At 40.2% G+C, this 22,958-nt stretch overlaps 1 protein-coding gene across 3 annotated transcripts in view; it reads left to right on the plus strand.

Moving 5' to 3' along the window:
• The window catches only part of tst (superkiller complex helicase subunit twister), a 522,759-nt gene that overhangs the window by 329,040 nt on the left and 170,761 nt on the right, over window positions 1-22,958 (plus strand). For all 3 annotated transcript variants that reach the window (XM_090389516.1, XM_090389517.1, XM_090389518.1), the window contains one exon: window positions 6,415-6,525. In XM_090389516.1, the coding sequence (XP_090245642.1) occupies window positions 6,415-6,525 (111 nt within the window). The remainder of the gene's footprint in view (window positions 1-6,414; window positions 6,526-22,958) is intronic.

Genomic DNA, 22,958 nt, shown 5'->3' on the forward strand with positions numbered 1-22,958 from the left:
TTTTAGTTAAGGTTGTTTTTGCAGTTTTGTTATTGTGATTCAGTGAGGCGATGGTCATCATCCAGGAACAGGGTTGATAAGATGTTCACTATTGTTTCATCCCATGAACAGGTGAAGAATCCAGTGGGGGTAAAAGTCGAATTTATGACCTCACCCCTAAGAAGCTTGCTTGTAACAATTCTGTGAACAAATACCCCCCCCCCCCCCCCCCGGGAGTTCCCATTGGTTAGTAACTACTTTCTCTCAAGAGGCTTTTTTTATATCTAATAGCTGTAGCGTACACATTCCTGATGTTTTTTTAGTTTTCACACAGCACATCCACTTCATGTTGGGCCACAATGCACATGCCTATTGAAATCTTTTCTTAGCCATGTGGACTTGTGTATGTAAAGGATTTAACTCACTGTACTGCCATGGTATGAGGCCCTCCATAGCCAGGTGGGAAGGAGCAGCAGTGCGTAGCACACACTTCTTGATTAGATCGGGGTTCGAGCCCTTCACCACCAAACACGGAGGATGCGGAAAGGTCAGGGAATGACCACTGCATATCCTGGAGCAATATGGTCTTAGTTGCTAATGCTCCTAAAAACCAAACAACAAACAAACAAACAAACAAACCTTTATGACTTCACTTGTTGTTTGGGAGGAGTTTTCTGTTGGTCTGAATCAACTATGTTTGGCTTTGGCTTGGTTTTTGCTTGTCATTGCTGTAGTTCTGTATTACTCAGCACCTGGGTATATAAGCAAGGGCACTGTAGCATTTCATTTTCTTGCTCTATAGCCTTGTCTTGGGCTTCTAGTTTGGCATTTGTTTTCTTATTCTGGATGTGGAGATCCAGCAGTACCCTCTCCATATGCATCTAGATCTGAATTATCTGGGATCTGACAGTTTCAGTAATAACTGTTTGGAGGATCCAGTGGGGAGCTAGGACTTTTTTCAAGTTGCAACCTCTGGGCAACAATTGTGTTCAGAGGGTTTAAGTCATGCTGGTCTTCTTCAGCAATAAGGTCTTCATAGGTGGAAGATTCTTGTTCATTTGGAGATCTTCCATGTTTCTTTAGATTGGTGATTCTATGCCAGAGTGGGCAATAACCTTCCTGGTCTTTTTCTTGGAGGCTGGGGCATGGCCAACATTAGAGTTATCACAGAGTTCTTCAAGAGTGAAGTGTCAGTTTGTCCTTGTTAACAAGGTTTCCAGATGGCAACCTCATTTTCTTGTGTAGAAGAAACTAATTGCAACTGACTGCCATTAGTTGTTTCCATCTGTAAACAACTAATGGCAGTCAGCCTGCATAGTCCTGTAGAGCATGTAATTGCAAGCAGAGATGATTCTGTTGGTATTTAATTAATGGCTGTATGATAATTCAGTAAAACATTATGGGTCCAGATGCTTTTCAATTTCTCCATAGATTAGTATGTGGAGGGAGGAGAAATGTTCTGACATTTATAACTTTATAGGAAATTGACGTAGCGTGATAAAAATTTTATCAGGGAGGTAGAATCTGCAAGAATATGGTGGAGTTGTTGTAAGTTTTCCGCAGAAATAAATAGAGAAATAAATGCTGACAGGTTCCCCATGTCAACCAATGGAGAGGATGATGCAAGATGGTCAATCTCCATAACTTGAGAAGGAATGCACAGAAGTGTGTGAAATTTATGTGAGAGAGACTTCTAGTGGAAGATTTTCATTTTACACCATAACCATGATTTAATATTTTGTGGATCTAAAGTTCTGGGCAGTCAAACTACTGAAGCAACAGAAAAATCAAGATGGTGGCTCTTTTGTTTACCGTTACTGTGGTAGTAGACACGAAATAGTCCACTTAAAAATCACAGTGAAGTGGAAAATAAGCACTAGTTTGTATTCCCCGCCATTAAGTTGAATGGGTGTGTGTCTTCTCCTAGTCAAAATACCGAGAATTGAATGCAGCTGAACACTGAAAAATTAATGGTTGGCTTCGTTAATGGCTATCCTTCAACAACAAAATGGTTGTTGTGAATTTAGTGATTTAGCACAGTGACCGTGAATTCAAATGCAAATTTCTCAGCCTCTCTCCCACAGAAATTAATAAAAATCATACCACAAGGTCTCTAGAGCCTGTTCTTTTGCTGCAGATATTTGGCATGTTCCAAAACCTTGTTGATCCAGTAGATTTAACTTGAAACTATGGATCTATGATACAGACATCTGCTTGCTGGACAGATACCACTCTGTCTCCAATTATTTGCAGTGTTGGAGCTCCAGGATGCTCTAAATAAATGAACAAATGGGCCCGTCAAGTCCTAATGGGATTTACTATCTCTTGTTGCAACATGTAGCCAAAATAACCTAAAATCCGTATTGCTTTTTCTGAATTGGATCTTCTCCAAAAGTTGCTATCCTACTCATGATGTCATTCAACAATGCTAGCTTTCTCTAAACCTGGAAAAGATTGAATGAATGCATGGACCAATATCCCTTATCAGCTGCTTGGGCAGGACATTAGAAAAGATGATCCACAATAGACTCGTATGGTACCTGGAATCCCACTGAATCATGAGCCATAATCAATATGGCTTTCACAAAAACTCATTCTCATTAGACATTGAGGTGAGTGTAACATATGGAATGCTTTTTCCTGAAAAGAACATCTTGTTGTGGTATGCCTGGATATTGAAAGAGCATTTGACACTACCTGGTGTTATGGTATTCAAGATCTGTATGTTGTAGAACTCTGCAGTCGACTGCAGACTACACTGGTCAACAAGATTTTGCGTGGGTGAAAGTAAGCCTTTTTTGTTAATTTGTATGTGCTGATTATGAATATGAGAGTAAAAAGTTTCTATCACATCACATTTTTTAGAAAAATGCAAAAACAGTTAAAAAAAAAAACAAACAAAAACATAAAAATAGCTTCAAAATCAACGAAATCGTCCAATGTCGCACTCTGTACCTTTCTTAGTCAAATTGGCTCTGGGTGCCAAGCAATTGTGATCGAGCTTTTTTCTCTGTGCTTACGGTGCAATTATCTAAAAGCTCTGTGCACAAAGTGCGATTTATAGTTCTTTTAAGTTCCTATCCTTAAGAAATTTATTTATTTAATAACAGCTCATATTACAAAAGTTCTTGTACAGAGCAAGAAAGAAGAACCATCTTTCTTTATTTTTCTTACTTCTTTACGAACACTTACTACTTTATGCTTGGTCACACCAGGCACTGCTCCTGCCTCCCTGTGGTGGCCCGGAAACCTTGGTCGAACAGCCAATCCGCCAAGGGAAAAAAGGAGCAAATATGGATCAAAACGCGTTTCTGCTTGTAGAGCCAACAAGCTCTCGGCCAGAATTAGATATTGAACGTAATACGTTGCAACCCAAGAGGTCGAAAACCACTTCCTCAGTGACAGATTTTCCTGCATTCCTCATAATACACTCTCTTGCAGATTAGCTTCTCAGTAAGCTGTCTCTGTTCCTTATCCAGAAACACCTTGAAAGTCTGGCAGGATCTCCTGAGACAGTCAAGAGATTGCAATCGGTTGACTTACTAGTGGAAATAATGAACCATAAACATTCAGAGAAATTGCTAAAACTTATAAACTTTGCTGGAATTCCAGTAAAAGTTTCTCCCCATGCAACCCTAAATACATCTAAGGGTGTTATATCCAGCTGGGATCTATTGAATGTCATGGAGGAAGAGAACTCAAGAGTTTCAAGATCAAAATGTCATTGCTGTGAAAAGAATTATGGTTAAAAGAGAAAATACACTCACACCTACAAGGAATATTATTCTAACCTTTAACACAGCGAATCTACCTTCGTCGATAAAAGCAAGCTATCTACTTTGCCGCATTAGACCATACATTCCTAATCCATTGAGATGTTTTAAGTGCCAAAAGTATGGCCACTCTCAAACGGCATGCAGAGGCAACCAAGTTTGTCCCAATTGTGTGGTCCTCTGACCACACCCAAAGTGAATGTTCGCCAAAAGAAATGACCTGCCCTAACTGTAAAGGCAACCATCTTGCTTATTCTAGGACATGCGACAAATGGGAAACTGAAAAGAAAATTGTAAAATATAAAATTGAAAATAAAGTAAATTTTCAAGGAGCAAGGAAATTTATTGCTCCAAGTATTACTAAATGTACATACTCCAATGTTGTGCAAAATTATCAATCAGTGGCCACCTAAACTGATGTTACAGTCTCTTCAAACACTTCAATCTCTGACTGGGCTCGGACTGTTTTCTCTCCAAGTAACAGCCCAATATCCCTATACAGTTGAACCAGGCAAGTAATACTGCACTTACAGTACCAGCTACACTTCCTTCTCCGCCAGGGATTGCTTCAACATCGAATAATAGAAGCTCAAATTCAAAAAAGAATATCCAAGAAATGTCTATGGATACAATTGACTCATCCAGACAAGAAGACCCAATCCTAGAAATATATGTAGAAGAAGAAGAAGATATGGACACTGGTCAGCCATTCTTCTCAAAAAAAGACAAACTAAAGCTTGAATGCCATAAGCCAGCCACATTAAAGAAACAGCCAGATACAGCTTCTTCTTCTACTAAACACCAGTAATGCTTTACATTCTACAATGAAATTGTAGAGGATATTGTAGCAACTTTAATGATATTCAAATCTTAATTAACCACTACTCTCCAGTTGGTTTCTGTCTACAAGAAACCTACCTAACGACTCAAATTTCTACCAACATAAAGAACTATTCTATCTATCGACAAGATCGTAATACTTAAAATGCAGCCCGTGAGGGCGTGGCCATTTTTGTCAATACAAAGATCCCGAACAAACAAATTGTTTTGCAAACTGAAATTGAAGTTGTTGCCATTGATAGCCCAGATTGTGATCACACTAGTATCTCCCACCAAGTCATACCTTCTCTTACCAAGATCTTGAAAATCTTCTAATGCAGTTACTTTCCCCTGTCTGTCTCTTGGGGGATTTCAATGGCCACCACTCCTTATGGGGGTCAACTAAATTAGATAGACCTGGCCAACTAATCGAAACTTTTCCAGATAGGCCAAATCTTACTGTTCTTAATACTGGTGCACCCACTCACATACAATTACCAACTGGACAAACTTCTGCAATCGATCTATCAATATGCTCCCCAATTCTGTTTCCAATCATGGAATGACCCGATCCAATGGGAAGTGACCATTTTCCAATCATTTGTGAGCTGCTCACTACCCAACCACCATCATCACAACCTGTAGGAAATGGAAATTCTCTCAAGACAACTGGATCAAATTTCAATCAGCTATCAATCTGGATGAGAAATTTATACGAACACAGCCAAATAGATGAAGCCACAGATTATATCACATCACACCTATTATTTGTAGCTAAATGCTCAATTCCATTGCCGAATCCCCCTTCCTGATGGCACAATAACTATTGGTGGAATGAAGAATGCACAAAAACAAAGAAGTTAAAAAATAAAGCATAGAATTCTTTTTGTAGATCTCCAACCACAGCTAATCTTATTAATTATAAGAAGCTAAGGGCAAAAGCACGTCTCACAAAGACAAGCCAAGAAGAATTATTCTGGATTCGGTTCGCCTCTGCCGTAAACAAAAACACTAATTCCACTATGGAAGAAAATTAACTGTATAGGTTTTTTTTTTTTTTTTGGCTGATGCTATATAAGCTTACTTTCTTGATCATTTACCATTACTACTGCTACACAGGAAGAGACCCAATTTATTGTCTGTATGGGACCAGAGGGGTTGGTTCTTTTGCACAATGATGATTTAATATGTGTAAGCATATGTGCTCAACTTCGGTTCAATCAGCACACTTAGACTGATGCATGTTACATGACACAAACTTCTATTACAAAAGAAAATAATATTTCATGCTGGAAGAAGTGCTTAAAAAATTATAGTAATCATGTCAAAAAGTTTTGTTATTATTAATCAATACATTTACAAACTACGTATATATATTCCTGTTTACTTAATGGTATTTCGTTGCACATTGCTCATTCACATATATTTTTGATCGTTATTTTTATTTTATTATTTTTTTTTTTGCGATAGGCACTTAGTCACCTGTATATTTTAGTGTAATTTAGAACAAATTTTATGAAATAGTTGAGAAGGGAAGTTGGTTATGTGTGAGATGCTATGTGGTGTGGTGAATGGAATTTTTTTTCAAAAAATGAGGCCTGGAGAAATGTCACAGATTAGTTGGACATCATAATTATTTTTACTATTCTTAATATGTAAACTGAAGTTTGAAGGAGAGTAATAATAAAAAAGATAGTGTTGTCCAACCTATTTGTAAGTACAGTATTCCTTGAATGTGAAATGTAATTATTCCTTACTGTTTTAAAATGATTCTTAAGTAATAATAATTGTAATGTATATTGGAGTTACATATATACATATATATATATTTTTTTTTGTAAAGATAAAGTGGATGAGAAGTCTTTTGTTAAATGGACTAGGAGTTCATCACAGTGGAATTTTACCTATTCTTAAAGAGGTAGTAGAAATGCTCTTTCAAGAAGGTCTTGTAAAAGTAAGTGAGCACTCTCTTTGTTTCTGTCCTTCCATTCCTATGACAAAGAGTTATGCTGATGGCAGATTTTCAATTTCTTTCATTCTCATAAAACCACAGGAGTGAAAATTAAAGATTGCAGTCCTTAATCTCCAAATTAAAGAACTGATTTAGTAAATAGATTGCAATTATTTAAGTACATTCCATTTAAAAGCTTATCTGTGACATTATAAAATGAACCTTTTTATGTTTCATTTACTAGTTGAATGTGGTTATAAATTTGATTTGCATTTGTTTAGAAATATTCCTAAGTTATGGAGAAGGCAGGTATAACCATACATTAGAACCAAACTGAAACTATTAAAATATGAAATAAGCATATCCAGGGGCTCACATCTGGTGAGTATGGGCTTGGCAAACCCAGGGTCATGAGTTGGTTATCATCATTCTTCTGTTTCTTGGTGATTCCTTTCTGCTTTTCTCTCCCTCTCTCAGGGTAGCTTGAGAATTTTTTTTTTTTGACTAGTGCAGCATAAGCCTCAGGCTTCCTTGCACCATATGAATAATAATAATATCAGAAACAGGTAAAAAGGTATCCTAAACAAAATGAAGGATGTTTACTGAAATGCATTACTGAAACACATATATAGTCTTTAAATTGAAATAAAGTAAATAAATAAAACAGTGAAAATTAGAGTAATTCAAGTTTTGGAGTTGAAATTTATTTGGAATTTTTTGCACATTGACTATTTTGCTCATTGTTCCTCAGTTTATGTAGTATAATATGTGTTATGTCTGTGCAAGCATGAGTTCATAGCATGTATGTTGTGCAGGATCAACTGAAGGAATAAACCTACTTGTTTCACCTGAGATCATTTAACTGAAACACATATATAGTCTTTAAACAGAGTTGATTGAAGCGGCTTCTGAGAAGTCTTTTGGAAGAATTATTAGGAGCCTCTTCAATCGGCCTAATAGTAGGATTCAAATCCAGTGTTTTTATATTAATTACATTAAGTCATTACATGGTAATATTGCCCATATTCTGAGTAACATTGTGAATGGAGGTTTGAAATGGTGTAAACCATGTTTGGTCTCCAGAGAAAAGATGAGACAATTCTCCATCTTTTGTATTTAATCAGTGATTTATCTTTTGAGGAGGCAATTAGATCTAGCACTCATTATTTCCAATGGTACAGCTTAAAAAAATACAGGCTGGCTGCAGGATAATGCACTTGTCAAAATCTATTAGTAGTGCTGAAGAAAAATCACACCCTGGATGAAGTGCAGGGTGTGATGTTTCTTGGCAAACCACATGAAGTGCAATATGGCCTAAGTAGCCTTAAAACCCCATCATCAACAACAACAATAGCCCTGGTGGACAGCATTAAAATTAATAATTATCAATGGTGTATGGTATACACAGATTATTTAAGGGCATTACAGGTTCTATCAGTGAGGAGGTATAATCCTCATCCAGTCCTGTCCAGGGTTCAACCGAAATTATATTCTCTTCATGAATCTACATTTGACATCAGCTTCTGCTGGATCCCAAGCCACACTGGGATCATGGGTAATGATTTGCCAAATTCTGCAACCAGATGTTATGTTATGTTATGTTATTTGGTTTTTAGGAGCATTAGCAGCTAAGGCCATATTGCTCCGGGATATGCGGTGGTCATTCCCTGACCTTTCCACATCCTCCGTATTTGGTGGTGACGGGCTCGAACCCCGGTCTAATCAAGAAGCGTGTGCTACGCACTGCTGCTCCTTCCCACCTGGCTACGGAGGCGCCTTGCAACCAGATAAGCACAATCTGAGAACAGTCTTAGCTTGTTAGTCTCCTATGCAGAATACAGGCAAGTAATACACTCTAAATTACTTTCTGAGTGTCAACAATCTTAGCATAGGCAGGTCACGAACAAACTGTATTAGATGAAGCCTGTAATCCAACACTGGTAGTCTAGTCTGTGCAGGACCCGTAGAGAGGAACTTTTTCTTGCTCACCTCCACATGCGTCATCTTATGCATTTATCCTTGCCGAGGACAGATGACTCTGCTATGTGTGAGAATTGTGATACCTTTTAAGAATTGACATATTTTAACCGAGTGTCCACATTATAGATATGAATATATTCTTTATTTTACTTCTTTTATTCATCTGACTGAGCCATATTTGCTCATTCAGATTTTATTTAACAATTATTATGTGTTTGCCATTTTTAATTACTTAAAAGCTATAAATCTTTTTTAGTTTTATTTAAAAATATAATATTTTTACCTTTTGATGTATTTTTATCATTATACTTCTTAACTTAGTGACCTAATTTTTTAGGTCACCGAAATCTTGAAACTGTTATCTTTTCCATGACCTGGCAGATTTTTAGTGAATTATAGCCTTATTTGCTAATGTGCCAAATGAAAAAAACCCAACCATCCTTACTTAATTTGAATTTATGCTCCCCCCCACGTGCAGTCTGAGCAAGAGAAGGAATCTCATTAGCATTGTGCCTACTCAATCTGTTAAGTCTTTAACACCTCAATCAGACCACTTAGGAGGTGTGTAGTTTCCAGATGCTGCAATTTGCAGAACTAAAGCTTTTCTTGGCAAGTGCCCCTTTGTTCTCCTTACCAATTTCATTATCCTTATCTACACCCATTCCTGCAGCTCTGTATCCTTAATAAAATTAAGCCTACAGACATGTATGTAGTGCTGAAAATGTGGCCCGATCATTGCCGCATACAAAGCGATAATCACTTCCTTATCTAAGATAGCAAAATTCCTTTAGATGATCGAAAAACACCCCATGAGCTGTCCTGGAAACATGTCTGTACTGATCAGAGAACTTCATATCTGACTGCACAATTACCAAAAGGTCTTTTCATTCTCCATTGGCCATAGGTGCCAAGCGATTTTGTGATCAAGTGTCTTTGCCAGTGAATTTGTGCACTCTCTTGAATAAATAAAATCAACTTCTTTATTTACAGCATTACACTAACAATTATTTAAATAAGCTTCAGTAAAGAAATCACTTTACTTGATCAGGAGGAAAAGTAATCTTTCTCTTTTTTTCCTTTTATTTGCATATTACTTCTAACCTACTACTGCGTAGTTACAAAGGTGGCACTGCTCCTGCCTCCACATGGCAGGGCCAGTAACCTGGAGGAGAAAAGGTCTCCCTTCCAGGGCAAAATGGAGCAAGAAGTTTCTAAAACCCAGAAACACACTGGGTGCACAGAAGAAACCCTGACAAGGCAACAACAAGAGGAGTCTGGTTCTGTTGCAGCAAAATGTCAAAAGACTGACATAGGCAGAATCCAAACCCCAACTTTCCTGATTATTCATTCAACTCAAGAACAACCAGTTGGAAAACTCTCCCCATTCCTAGTGCAAAATGCCTAGAAAGCATAATAGGTACTCCCAAGACATTTTCTCAGTTAAGATCAGGAGACCTACTGGTTGAACTTGTCACTTCCCAACAGTCTTAACAACTTCAAAAACTAAACTCCTTTGGTGGAATTTCAGTCTCCATTTCACCATGTTTCCTTGAACACATCAAGAGGTGTCATCACTGAGTGGGCCCTCACTAATTTGTCAGATGAAGAACTCAGACAGGGCGCCTCCATAGCCAGGTGGGCAGGAGCAGCAGTGCATAGCACACACTTCTTGATTAGACCGGGGTTCGAGCCTGTCACCACCAAATACGGAGAATGCGGAAAGGTCAGGGAATGACCACTGCATATCCTGGAGCAATATGGCCTTAGTTGCTAATGCTCCTAAAAACCAAATAACAACTCAAACAAGAATTACGAGAAGGAGTCATCAATGTAAGGCAAATTCTCACAAAGAAAGATGATGTATTAGTTCCTACTTAGAATATAATCCTTACATTTGACAATCCTAAACCACCAACAGTGATCAAAGTCAATTACCTTAACTGCTGAGTTAAACCCTACATCCCAAATCCATTATGCTGCTATATGTGCCAGAACTTTGGGCAGTCACAGACAATCTGCTGAGGAGAAGCTGCCTGTGCCACATGTAGAACCACTGCACACAGTACTAGTGACTGCACAGCCACAACACCAAACTGTGTTAACTGTAAAGAAGCTCATCTGGCATATTCGAAGGAGCATCCCCTTTGGAAATGTGAAAAAAAAAGATGCATAGTGTTGGGGGAAAGGTGCCTCCGGTGATTTCCCACATCTGCTCCATATGAACTCTGTGGAGACAAACAGTATCACTGTGAAAGCTAGAAAAATTTTTTGTGTTGTAAATGAAGTATTGTGTTGGGCTCTGTTGGGTGTTCTGGCTTTTGGCTGCAGAGCCCCTGGTGGGACCCCATGTTGCCCGCACACACCACTAGGGGGTAGCCAGGCTGCCCATAATTCTCTGGCTAGTCTCCTCCAGGTCACCTGAGCTTCCTGGAAAGAGACAAAAAAAAAAAAAGGTATAGGGAGTATAGGATGTACTGGAGAGGGTAAAGGAAAGGAGGTATAGACAGAGCGAAGGAGGATGTAATGGAAGGCATCCTCCGCTGGTTAGGTGCCTCTGTAGCCAGGTGGGCAGGATTCTTGATTAAACCAGGGTTCGAGCCCGTGACCACCAAATACGGAGGACGCAGAAAGGTCAGGGAATGACCACCGAATATCCTCAGAGCAATATGGCCTTAGTTGTTAATGCTCCTAAAAACCAAACAACAACAACCACCACCTCCGCTGGTAGGGTGGCAATTCTTCCACCTAAGCGGAAGTAGAGGGCCCTCGAAAGGGTGGGAAGACAGTCAGACATCAAGAGAGACACGGATGAAACAATTCAAGCGACCAGTGTCAAGTTTTGTAGCTCGAAGTGGTCACAATGGGGTGAAGTTGTTCAGTATATGCGAAAAGGGTGTTAATCAATGTGCATCAGTTTCAGGATGTTGCACCAGTGATCTTCTGATGAAGAGATCATGGGCGAAGGCAGAGAAAGCATGGTACTGGTCTTCCTTATTGATCAGAAAATGTTCATTTCCTCGAGGCAAGGCATGTATTTTTGATATGAGCAATGTTCACAGGTCCTTGTAGAGCGGGCAGACATAGAATAGGTGATCCCTGTCTTTGTTTTCACTACAAAGACAGCGAGGGTCATCCACGATGTTTATAGCGGCAAGTTTGTGATTTTTCGATCCATGGCCTGTAATCAGGAAAGTGGTATATAACCCTAACTTTGTCAAGTTGCAAAGAGAGCTCTTTGACTTCCTCTCTTTACAACTTGACTTTAGGATAGATCTGGGCTATTTAAGGTAAGAATTTTTTAGTGATGGAACCTTTGGGGGTGGTATTCCATCTATTTTGCCAGGTGTTAAGAAGGTAGACTATAAGGTGCTTTTTTTTTTTCTTAGATGGTGTCTGTGGAAGAGGACCAACATTTCCACAAAGACTAAAATTCGACTCTTCCGGACTTTGATCCTGCCCATTCTTCTTTACGGATCGGAAACATGGATTTGTCTCAAGTTAGATTTGAACAAACTTGAGGTATTCCAAATGCGATGCCTGCGGCAGATCTTGGGCATCTCTCTTCGCGACCGCATCACTAATGATACCATCCGCGCCAGATGCCAACAGCAACCAACCATTGCCGACCAAATCCAGAAGCGAAGGCTTAGATGGTTTGGCCACGTATGTAGAATGGGCACGAACAGAATACCATCCACACTCCTTTGGAGACAATGACCCACCCAATGGAGCATCCAACGGACCGCGCCTAGGAAAACGTGGGCCAAGCAAGTGGAAAATGACTTGAAGAGCCGACGTCTCGACCTTAACCAGGCCAGGACTGACGCCATGGATCGTAAGGTATGGAAGAACATCACAGAGCAAGTCCGAAACCCTGCGGCACCTACAGCAGCATACTGGTTGCGTGGCCAACCGCCTCCCCCAGCTGCCAGCTAAGGACCAAAGAAGAAGAAGAAGAAGAAGAAAGAAGATGGTGTTCGCTGGGTTTATAGTGAAATCCAGGATGGTGGTAGGAAGTCCCTTTGCGAGCTGGTAGTGCACGCCTTTGCGAATTATCTGCAGGTCGAGGGAGAACTCCTGCAAAGACCGTTGAGCACTGGGTTGCTTACTGTGTAGCAGGCACGGGTAATAGTGAGAAGGATATTACGCTGGATGGAGGTGAGCTTCCTTTGGTTACGAACGATGATACCAGACACCTGCACAGTAGGTTATAGTGGGAATAAATACAGCTTTGTATAGCATTTGCAGCGAGCAGCGATTTAGGCCCCAGTCCCTGTCAGAGACTTGGCAATTTGGAATATCCTCTCTTTGATCTTCTCTGGCTTAAAATCTCTCTACCTCATTGTGCCAAATTCATCTGTTGTCTCTATCATTCTTCTGACTCCACTAATCACATGGAGCTCTTTGACTTCCTTTCTTTGCAACTTGACTTTCTCCAGTCCAACTTTACTAACAGTGAGGTAATTTTCCTTGGTGATTTTAATGTTCACAACTCCAGCTGGCTTCCGTTTTCTAGTCACACTGATCCAGCTGGTCGAGATGCTGAGGCTTTTGCAATTACTAATGACCTTGCACAGATTGTTCATTTACCTACAAGAATGCCGGACAATCCTAATCATACAGCCAACATGCTTGATCTTTTCTCTCACAAACAACCCTTCTAAGTACACGGCTGAAGTGAGAGGCCGTTTATGCACTTTAGATCACAACTTGGTGATTTGTCTCTTCTCCAATGGAGCCTTTATCTCATGGCTATTCCCAACCTCGTATTGTTTGCCATTACAAGAATGCAAAATGGGATGACCTATGAGATTTCTTTTCCTTGGTTGGATTACTGTTTCAAAACTTCTGATGTCAACATTTGCTCAGATCAAGTCAGTGAAATTATTCTTGCAGGAATGGAATCCTTTATCCCACACTTCACTTTAAAATCTCGTCCTTTATCTAAACCTTGGTTTTCCAATAAATGTGCTAAGGCTGTTCAAGAGAAGAATGTTGCATATAGTATTTGGCTTGTTTCTAATTCTTAAGTTTCATTTTCTTCCTACACCAAAGCTCGCAACAATTGTAAAGCAGTTATTAATCAGTCCAAACTAGAGTTTGAACGGGCTAAGAGTAGAAAACTTGCTTCTTGCCCTAATGGTAGCCGAGCATTCTGGTCTCTTGCCAAAGCTATTGGCCGCAACTTTTGCCCATCTCTGCTCCCACCTCTGTCCAAACCAGATGGTTCTGTTGTCACTTCAGCCAAGGATAAAGCTGACTTGCTTGCATCCCATTTTCCTTCCAACTCATGTATTAATGATATTGAATTCAATTGATCTTGAGGCTCTCATTGAATGCCTCCTGTGGTCTCCCATCAAAAGGATGTCAGAAGGATTTTGACGAAACTTGATGCTCAGAAAGCTCCAGGTCCCGATGGTATTTCTCCATTTGTTCTCAAAACCTGTGCTCCTGAACTTACTCCTATTCTTTGCTGCCTTTTTTCACTTTCTTATTCCAAAGTTGTTTTTCCTTCTGCTTGGAAATTTGCTCATATCCAGCCAGTTCCTAAAAAGGGTGACAAATCCCTCCCATCCAATTATTGTCCCATTGCAATTACTTCTACTCTTTCTAAAGTAATGGAGAAATCAATTAACCACCATCTCTTAAACTACCTAGAAACCTTCCGTCTGTTCAACGATCGCCAGTATGGATTCCGTCAGTGTCGATCCACTGGTGATATTCTGGCTTATGTTACCCATTTATGGACTAATTCAATGGAAAGGTTCAGTGAAACACAAGTAGTTGCTCTTGACATCTCAAAGGCTTTCGATCGTGTTTCGATCTGTTGGCATAAAGGTCTTCTAAACAAGCTTCCATCTTATGGTTTGCCAACTGTTTTTAGTAAATGGTAAAAGGTAGATGGCTCTGTTTTCTAACTTCTCCACTAATGCCAGTATCCACCAAGGTTCAGTTCTTTCCCCCACTCTTTTTCTCTTGTATATTAATGACCTTCTTCCATTGACTGGAAATCCTATCCATAGTTTTGCCGATGATAGCACATTGCATTCTACTTTCCATTTTGAGAAACCTGGCTCTGCTCAATCAGCTTCAACTTCTTGAAAATCTGCTACCAATTCCTTAAATGCCGATCTTCAGATAATTTTCCAGTGGGGCAAAGACAACTTAGTTTATTTCAACCCTTCTAAAACTGAATCTTGTCTTATATCTCGCAAAAAGGATTCTTCTGCTCCTATGCTTATCTTTAGCGATACTCCGATTTCTAGGCAAAATGATATATCTCTTTTGGGGATTACTCTGACTTGTAATCTCTCTTGGCACATGCACATTACAAATATTGCTTCCTCTGCATCTAAAAAACTTGGTTTTCTCTTTCGCTCTCGACATTACTTTTCTTCCAAGCAGCTGCTCACTCTGTATAAATCGCAAATCCGCCCTGCCATGGAATATTGTTCCCACATCTGGAGTTGTGCCCCCTAAACCCCTCTCAGGCTTCTTGATTCCATTCAGAAAATGGCAGTTAGGTTAATTAATGATTCATCTCTAACAGAGCTCATAGATGTACTGTTTCTGCTGCATGCCTCTTCTACAGATACTTCCATGGGCACTGTTCTTCTGAATTGGCTTCTATAATTCCCGCTCTCTCTCTTTCAAAACAGTCCGACACATGCCACCACCAGCCAGCATCCATTTACTGTCCAACTTTAAACTCACAGAATCAACTTTTCATCTTCTTCGTTTATTCATTCAACTGCCATTTTCAGGAACAACCTTTCTTCATATGTATTTCCTGAAAATTACAATCTACAGAAGTTCAAGTCCGATGTCAACAAATATCTTCTTTCGTCTTCTCAACCTCCAACCCAAGCACGGTACTAAATACTATAGGTTCTAATACCTCTCATGTTTGGAGTTTACATAAAAAAAAAAAAAAAAAAAGTCAGACCTGCTAATCCTCACTACCATTACGTTTTAGTTCTTGGCTTTGCGATGAAGGTAGTCTGTATGCAGGTAAAACATGAGCTTGGGGTTGAGAATTACCCCAAGGTGCTTCATCTCAGTTGCCAGTTTGATGGTTCTACCAGCAGTTTAATCCGTGGTGGCCTGCTTATTTGAAGGGTTCCTCTGAGTAGAATTGAAGTAGTTTTCTCAGGGGATATATGGAGTTTATGGAGGCTGGCCCATTCTTGTAGCTTTGTAAGGGCTCCTTTGGCTGTTGTTTCCAGGGAAGCTGTGAAGTTTCCAGTGACTGTCTGTGTCAAGTCGTTTGTGAAGGCTTGGGTGGAAACACTCCCAGGTCCAGGTTCAGGAAAAAGATACAGCGATACAAAACTGAACATAATGTACTGAACATTTTAACTTACCCACAGGCTAAAAAATCTTTAACAGTTGCGAATGCTAACAAGCCAACTTATGCTCAAATAACCAAAAATCACACATCAATTTCTACACAAACGGAGGTAACCATACCACCAACAAATTCACTAGTTGAATGGGCAAGGTCAGTATTGTCCCCAGTATACCAACACCCCAAACAAAAAGCAAATAAAGCAAAGCAATAAATATGGTGATCACAGTACAACCAGATGCCAATGAACAGCAGAATACTACAGTATCTACCACTCCTGACTCAAACCAAACAGACTACATGGATTCAGAAGATAATTCGAACCAAGATGAACAGGTTTTAGAACTGTTTACTGAAGAGGAGATGGATACAGGGAAACCTTATTTCCCAAAGAAGGGGAAAGGTAAACTTGAGTGATGTAAACCTTCTGTACCTCAAAAAGAAATTGAGGGCCCTACTAAACCCAAATAATGCTTACTTTCTTACAATGGAACTGTAGAGGCTATTGTAGTAATTTGGCTGACATCTGAGATCTTTTACAATGCAATCCTATTGCCTTTTGTCTACAGGAAACCAATCTAACACCAAATATAATTGTTTCCCTTCGGAAATGCATAATACATTGGCAAGACCGTGTTGCACACAATCTGAATAATCTTGCCCATAGAGGTTTAGTGCTGATCATCAACTCCCAGATACATTATAAGGGTATATTTTAACGTATGTTTTAAAACCAATCCCACTAAAAACAAACCTTGAGGCAATTGCTGCACGAATCGATGTTAACTTTGATTTAACCATAGTCTCATTATACTTGACACCTAACCTAAATATAAGCTATGCCGAATTAGAATTAGTGTTAGAGCTTCCCAAACCCTACTGTATTCTAGGAGACCTCAACAGTCACCATTCACTATGCGGAAACCATAACCTGGACAAGCGTGGAAAAACTATCGAAAATTACTTGATCAACGCAATCTGATAACTCTCAATAATGGAGCGCACACTTATACATATCTTCCTACAGGATCTATCTCAGCTTTTGATGTCTCTTTATGCTCAGCAACCATATACAGTAAGCACTGGATCATTACCCTGTGATATGCTGCATCGATACAAGCATTTCCCAGCACCTCCATAGCCAGGTGGGCAGGAGTTGCAGTGCATAGCACACGATTCTTGATTAGACCGGGGTTCGAGCCCATGACCACCAAATACGGAGGATGCAGAAAGGTCAAGGAATAACCACCACACATCCCTGGAGCAATATGGCCTTAGTTGCCAATGTTCCTAAAAACCAAATAACAGCAACAAGCATTTCCCACCTTTCTTACTGAATTGCCAAATGGAACTTCTCCAAAGCTGAATGGACAAGTGTGCAAGCAGCTAGCTGCACTAGAAGAAAAACAGGTCCAACAAACACCCATAAACTTGGCAGTAGAATATGTATAAAACAAAATATTGCAGGCAGTGGACAAAGCAATCCCAAAATGATCCACTAAAATATCGGCGCCCTCTAAAGTGTGATGGAATGATGAATGTAGTGCTGCTAAAAAAGAGAACATAGCATGGAACATTAGAAAGTTCCCAACAACAACAACAGAAAACCTCATCTGCTTTAAACAGGCAATAGCAAGGGCAAAATGAGTTAGGCAGACCAGCAAATGGGAAGCATGGAGACATTTTGCTTCCACAATTACAAAAATGACAAAACCCAAACAATTTGGGTCAAAATACAGCGTATGTACACAAAACATCCAAACATTAACTGCAACTGCACCATGCTCAATGTCAATGGTTCTGATATTACAAAACCAGAGGAGATTGCAAACACTAGATAATTTGTTCATGGAAATCTCCGCTGTGACATCATACTTGCCACAATTCCAGCTACACGAAGCACGAGCTGAAAACCACTCAATTAATTTTGAATCAACAGTGCTGCATACAATCTCCTCTTCACACTGTCAGAGTTACACCATGCTCTAGCCTCCACTAAACTCAATGCAGCAGGGCCAGATGGAATACATTACATCATGATTGCAAAACTTACTGAACCAGCCCCCAAGACACTGTTACTCCTCTATAACAGAATATTCAAAAAAAGCACTTTCTCCAACAAATGGCGACATGCTTATGTTTCGCCATTTCCAAAACCAAGAAAAGATCCTACAGATCTTCAGCATTATCGACCTATTGCACTCACCAGCTGTATGTGCAAGGTCATGGAAAAATGATCAATGCCCAGCTATCCTGGTGACTAGCTCGAAATGAATCCAGTGCAGTGTAGCTTCCTTGAAGTTAGATCCACTCTTGACCTTTTGATTAAGACAGAAATAAACATCTGTGATGCCTTTGTTTGGAAAGAACATCTTGCTATGCCCCTCTTTGACATTTAAAATGCCTTTGACACTGCTTGGAGATATGGTATAATGCAAAATCTATACGATCTGGGATTACTCAGATACCTGCCACAGTTTATCAGAAACTTCCTGCACCTTGGTCCTTGAGGTTGTCACAGACATTCTCTCAGATATGCCAGACAAGCTGTACTTGCTACCTGGGAGTCTAAAACGCTGATGGAACTGATATTCGGGTGACACTCAAGTCAAGTGGACCCAATTTCGGCGAAGTCCGGACGGTCTGTGACAACCAAATCCTCTGCTTGCACCTTCACGATGGTGGGACTGTTAGTAATCCTGGGTATAACCTCCATGCACAAGCACATGGTGGGTGACCACCCAGGTGTGAACCAACGTAAGCAGGGGTCGAGGTGTGGCGCCCACACCACATGGAGGAATGCCGCCCCTCTATGTTACCAGGCAGTACTAGGTGGTAGATGACTCTCATCAACCGGTGAAATACCACCACTTTGCTTATTGGAGGCTTGAAGTGGTGGAACCCATGTTTAGTCTCTAGAGCTAAGTTCCGGTCAACCCTTCCCTATCTCTTCCATCATGCAGTATGATTGATGACTTTTGAGGTTATGATGAACGTTGTGGCGAGATCCAATATTCCTTACATTTCGAGGGTACAGCTCTAAAACGGTTTTCGCAGGCCGGCCGCTAGTTAGTACACCGGACCGAACCTATTGGTAACTCTCTAGGAGGCTTCCGGATCAGCTAGTGTATAATCTTGCTACCTCTACTCTGCCAGATAGTGACTGGAGGGAGTCCGAGTAGTGTGTATGCGGGGAGCATTGTCGAGGCCACGTTATGTCAAGGATCTGGGTATATTCTTCCCACATGTACGCCATATCCAAAAATTTCATTACTTCATACAGCATGTCCCACCCACTTTTTCTTACTATTGAATACACCATGAATTGTCAAACTAATAGAACAAGCTTATCTGCGAAAAGATCTAAACCTCCCAAGGATTTCCTAATTCATTTCACAAATATACGTGGTCTCAATTCTAATCTCAACGATGTCCATTTCCACTTGCAGTCTGCCAAACCCCATGTACTTTTTCTGACAGAATCTCAGTTAGCGGTTGATTCAACTACTGTTCATCTCAGATGCCCAAATTATTCGCTGTATGATTCCTTTCGCCTCAAAGGTGGTACTTGTGCATATGTCCGTTCTGATATTCCCTGTCAGAGACTTGGCAATTTGGAATCTCCTCTCTTTGATCTTCTCTGGCTTAAAATCTCTCTACCTCATTGTGTCTAATTCATCTGTTGTCTCTACCGTTCTCCCAACTCCACTAATCACTTGGAGCTCTTTGACTTCCTCTCGTTGCAACTTGACTTTCTCCAGTCCAACTTTCCTAACAGTGAGGTAATTTTCCTTGGTGATTTTAATGTTCACAACTCCAGCTGGCTTCCGTTTTCTAGTCACACCGACCCAGCAGGTCGAGATGCTGAGGCTTTTGCAATTACTAATGACCTAGCACAGATTGTTCATTTACCTACAAGAATACCGGACAATCCTAATCATACAGCCAATACGCTTGATCTTTTTCTCACAAACAACCCTTCTAAGTACACGGTCGAAGTGAGAGGTCCTTTAGGCACTTCAGATCACAACTTGGTGATTGTCTCTTCTCCAATGGAACCTTTATCTCATGGCTATTCCCAACCTCGTGTTGTTTGGCATTACAAGAATGCAAAATGGGATGACCTGCGAGACTTCTTTTCTTCTTTTCCTTGGTCGGATTACTGTTTCAAAACTCCTGATGTCAACGTTTGCTCAGATCGTGTCAGTGAAATTATTCTTGCAGGAATGGAATCCTTTATCCCACACTCCACTTTAAAATCTCGTCCTTTATCTAAACCTTGGTTTTCCAATAAATGTGCTAAGGCTGTTCAAGAGAAGAATGTTGCATATCGTAATTGGCTTGTTTCTGATTCTTCAGTTTCATTTTCTGCCTACACCAAAGCTCGCAACAATTGTAAAGCAGTTATTAATCAGTCCAAACTAGAGTTTGAACAGGCTAAGAGTAGAAAACTTGCTTCTTGCCCTAATGGTAGCCGAGCATTCTGGTCTCTTGCCAAAGCTATTGGCCGCAACTTTTGCCCATCTCTGCTTCCACCTCTGTCCAAACCAGATGGTTCTGTTGTCACTTCAGCCAAGGATAAAGCTGACCTGCTAGCATCCCATTTTTCTTCCAGCTCATGTATTAATGAACTTGGTAAAACACCTCCCACCATTCCCAACACGGTCCATTCAATGCCTCCTGTGGTCTTCCGTCAAAAGGATATCAGAAGGATTTTGATGAATCTTGATGCTAAGAAAGCTCCAGGTCCTGATGGTATTTCTCCACTTGTTCTCAAAATCTGTGCTCCTGAACTTACTCCTATTCTTTGCCGCCTTTTTTCACTTTCTTATTCCAAAGGTGTTTTTCCTTCTGCTTGGAAATTTGCTCATATCCAGCCAGTTCCTAAAAAGGGTGACAAATCCCTCCCATCCAATTATCGTCCCATTGCAATTACTTCTACTCTTTCTAAAGTAATGGAGAAATCAATTAACCGCCAACTCTTAAACTACCTAGAAACCTTCCGTCTGATCAACGATCGCCAGTATGGATTCCGTCGGTGTCGATCCACTGGTGATATTCTGGCTTATGTTACCCATTTATGGACTACTTCAATGGAAAGGTTCGGTGAAACACAAGCAGTTGCTCTTGACATCTCAAAGGCTTTCGATCGTGTTTGGCATAAAGGTCTTCTAAACAAGCTTCCATCTTATGGTTTGCCAACTGTTTTTAGTAATTGGTTATCCAGTTTTCTCTCTGATCGCTCACTGAGGGTGATGGTAGATGGCTCTCTGTCTTCTAACTTCTCCACTAAAGCCGGTGTCCCCCAAGGTTCAGTTCTTTCCCCCACTCTTTTCCTCTTGTATATCAATGACATTCTTCCATTGACTGGAAATCATGTCCATAGTTTTGCCGATGATAGCACATTGCATTCAACTTTCCATTTTGAGAAACCTTGCCCTGCTCAATCAGCTTCAACTTCTCGAAAATCTGCTACCAATTCCTTAAATGCCGATCTTCAGGTAATTCTCCAGTGGGGCAAAGACAACTTAGTTGATTTCAACCCTTCTAAAACTCAGTCTTGTCTTATATCTCGCAAAAAGGATTCTTCTGCTCCTATGCTTATCTTTAGTGACACTCCAATTTCTAGGCAAAAGGATATATCTCTTTTGGGGATTACCCTGACTTCTAATCTCTCTTGGCACAAGCACATTACAAATATTGCTTCCTCTGCATCTAAAAAACTTGGTTTTCTCTTTCGCTCTCGGCGTTACTTTTCTTCCAAACAGCTGCTCACTCTGTATAAATCGCAAATCCGCCCTGCCATGGAATATTGTTCCCACATTTGGGGTGGTGCCCCCAAAACCTCTCTCAGGCTTCTTGATTCCATTCAGAAGAGGGCAGTTAGGTTAATTAATGATTCATCTCTAACAGAGTCTCTCCACTCGCTTTCTCATAGACGTACTGTTTCTGCTGCATGCCTCTTCTACAGATATTTCCATGGGCACTGTTCTTCTGAATTGGCTTCTATAATTCCCGCTCTCTCTTTCAAAACAGTCCGAACACGTGCCGCCACCAGCCAACATCCATTTACTGTCCAACTTCAAACCCACAGAACCAACTTTTCATCTTCCTCATTTATTCATTCAACTGCCGTTTTCTGGAACAACCTTCCTTCATACGTATTTCCTGAAAATTACAATCTACAGAAGTTCAAGTCCAATGTCAACAAATATCTTCTTTCGTCTTCTCAACCTCCAACCCAAGCACGGTACTAAGTACTATAGGTTCTAATACCTCTCGTGTTTGGGGTTCACATAAAAAAAAAAAAAAAAAAACCACCACTCATTTCAAGTTTGAGTTCATAACCATTTATCTTCAAAGATAAGTGATTATGAACAAGGTCGGTGCTAAGTGTTACCCTCTTTAAGAATGAATTCAATAACACAGGAACTGCCACAAACAATATCCACTACCATGTATGCGGATGAATTCAGTATCACTTGTCATTCACCTAATATGCAAATGGTAGAAAGACAGCTGCAATGTGCCATCAACAGACTAGCTAAATGGGCCCAAAACAATGGTTTTGCCTCTCACACCAAAAGACTGTCAGGATACACTTTTGCAGGATGCATAACTTACATCTACACCTAGAACTTCGACAAGAAAATCTTGTCATACCAGCGGTTCCTAGTGTCCACCTTCTTGGAATGATATTTGACCAAAAACTCATCTTCCTGGAAACATATAAAAACACTCAGTATTACCTGTCTTAAAAAGGTAAACATCTTACGAATTCTTTAAAGCACAACATGGGGAGCTGACCATTACACACTACTACAGTTGTATCATGCATTAATATGGTTGGGTCTAGACTATGGTTCTGTAGTTTATAGCTCTGCTAGACCAAGCGCTTTACATTGGCTTGATCCAGAGCCTATACGCTGAAGCACATGAAACCTCCATGCAGCTACATAGACAAATGCTTTTAAGTTTTTATTAGTTAAATTTCTGTTTATACTCCGGCATGACAACTAAGTCAGTAGAGTTTACAATAAATTGTAAATACAAATATTTATCGTATTTAGTAGTCACGGGCTTGAACCGCAGTCCACTCAAGGAACGC

The sequence above is a fragment of the Mastigoproctus giganteus genome, chromosome 2, assembly GCF_048544385.1.
Source record: "Mastigoproctus giganteus isolate SK-2022 chromosome 2, ASM4854438v1, whole genome shotgun sequence".
Lineage (NCBI taxonomy): Eukaryota > Metazoa > Arthropoda > Arachnida > Uropygi > Thelyphonidae > Mastigoproctus > Mastigoproctus giganteus.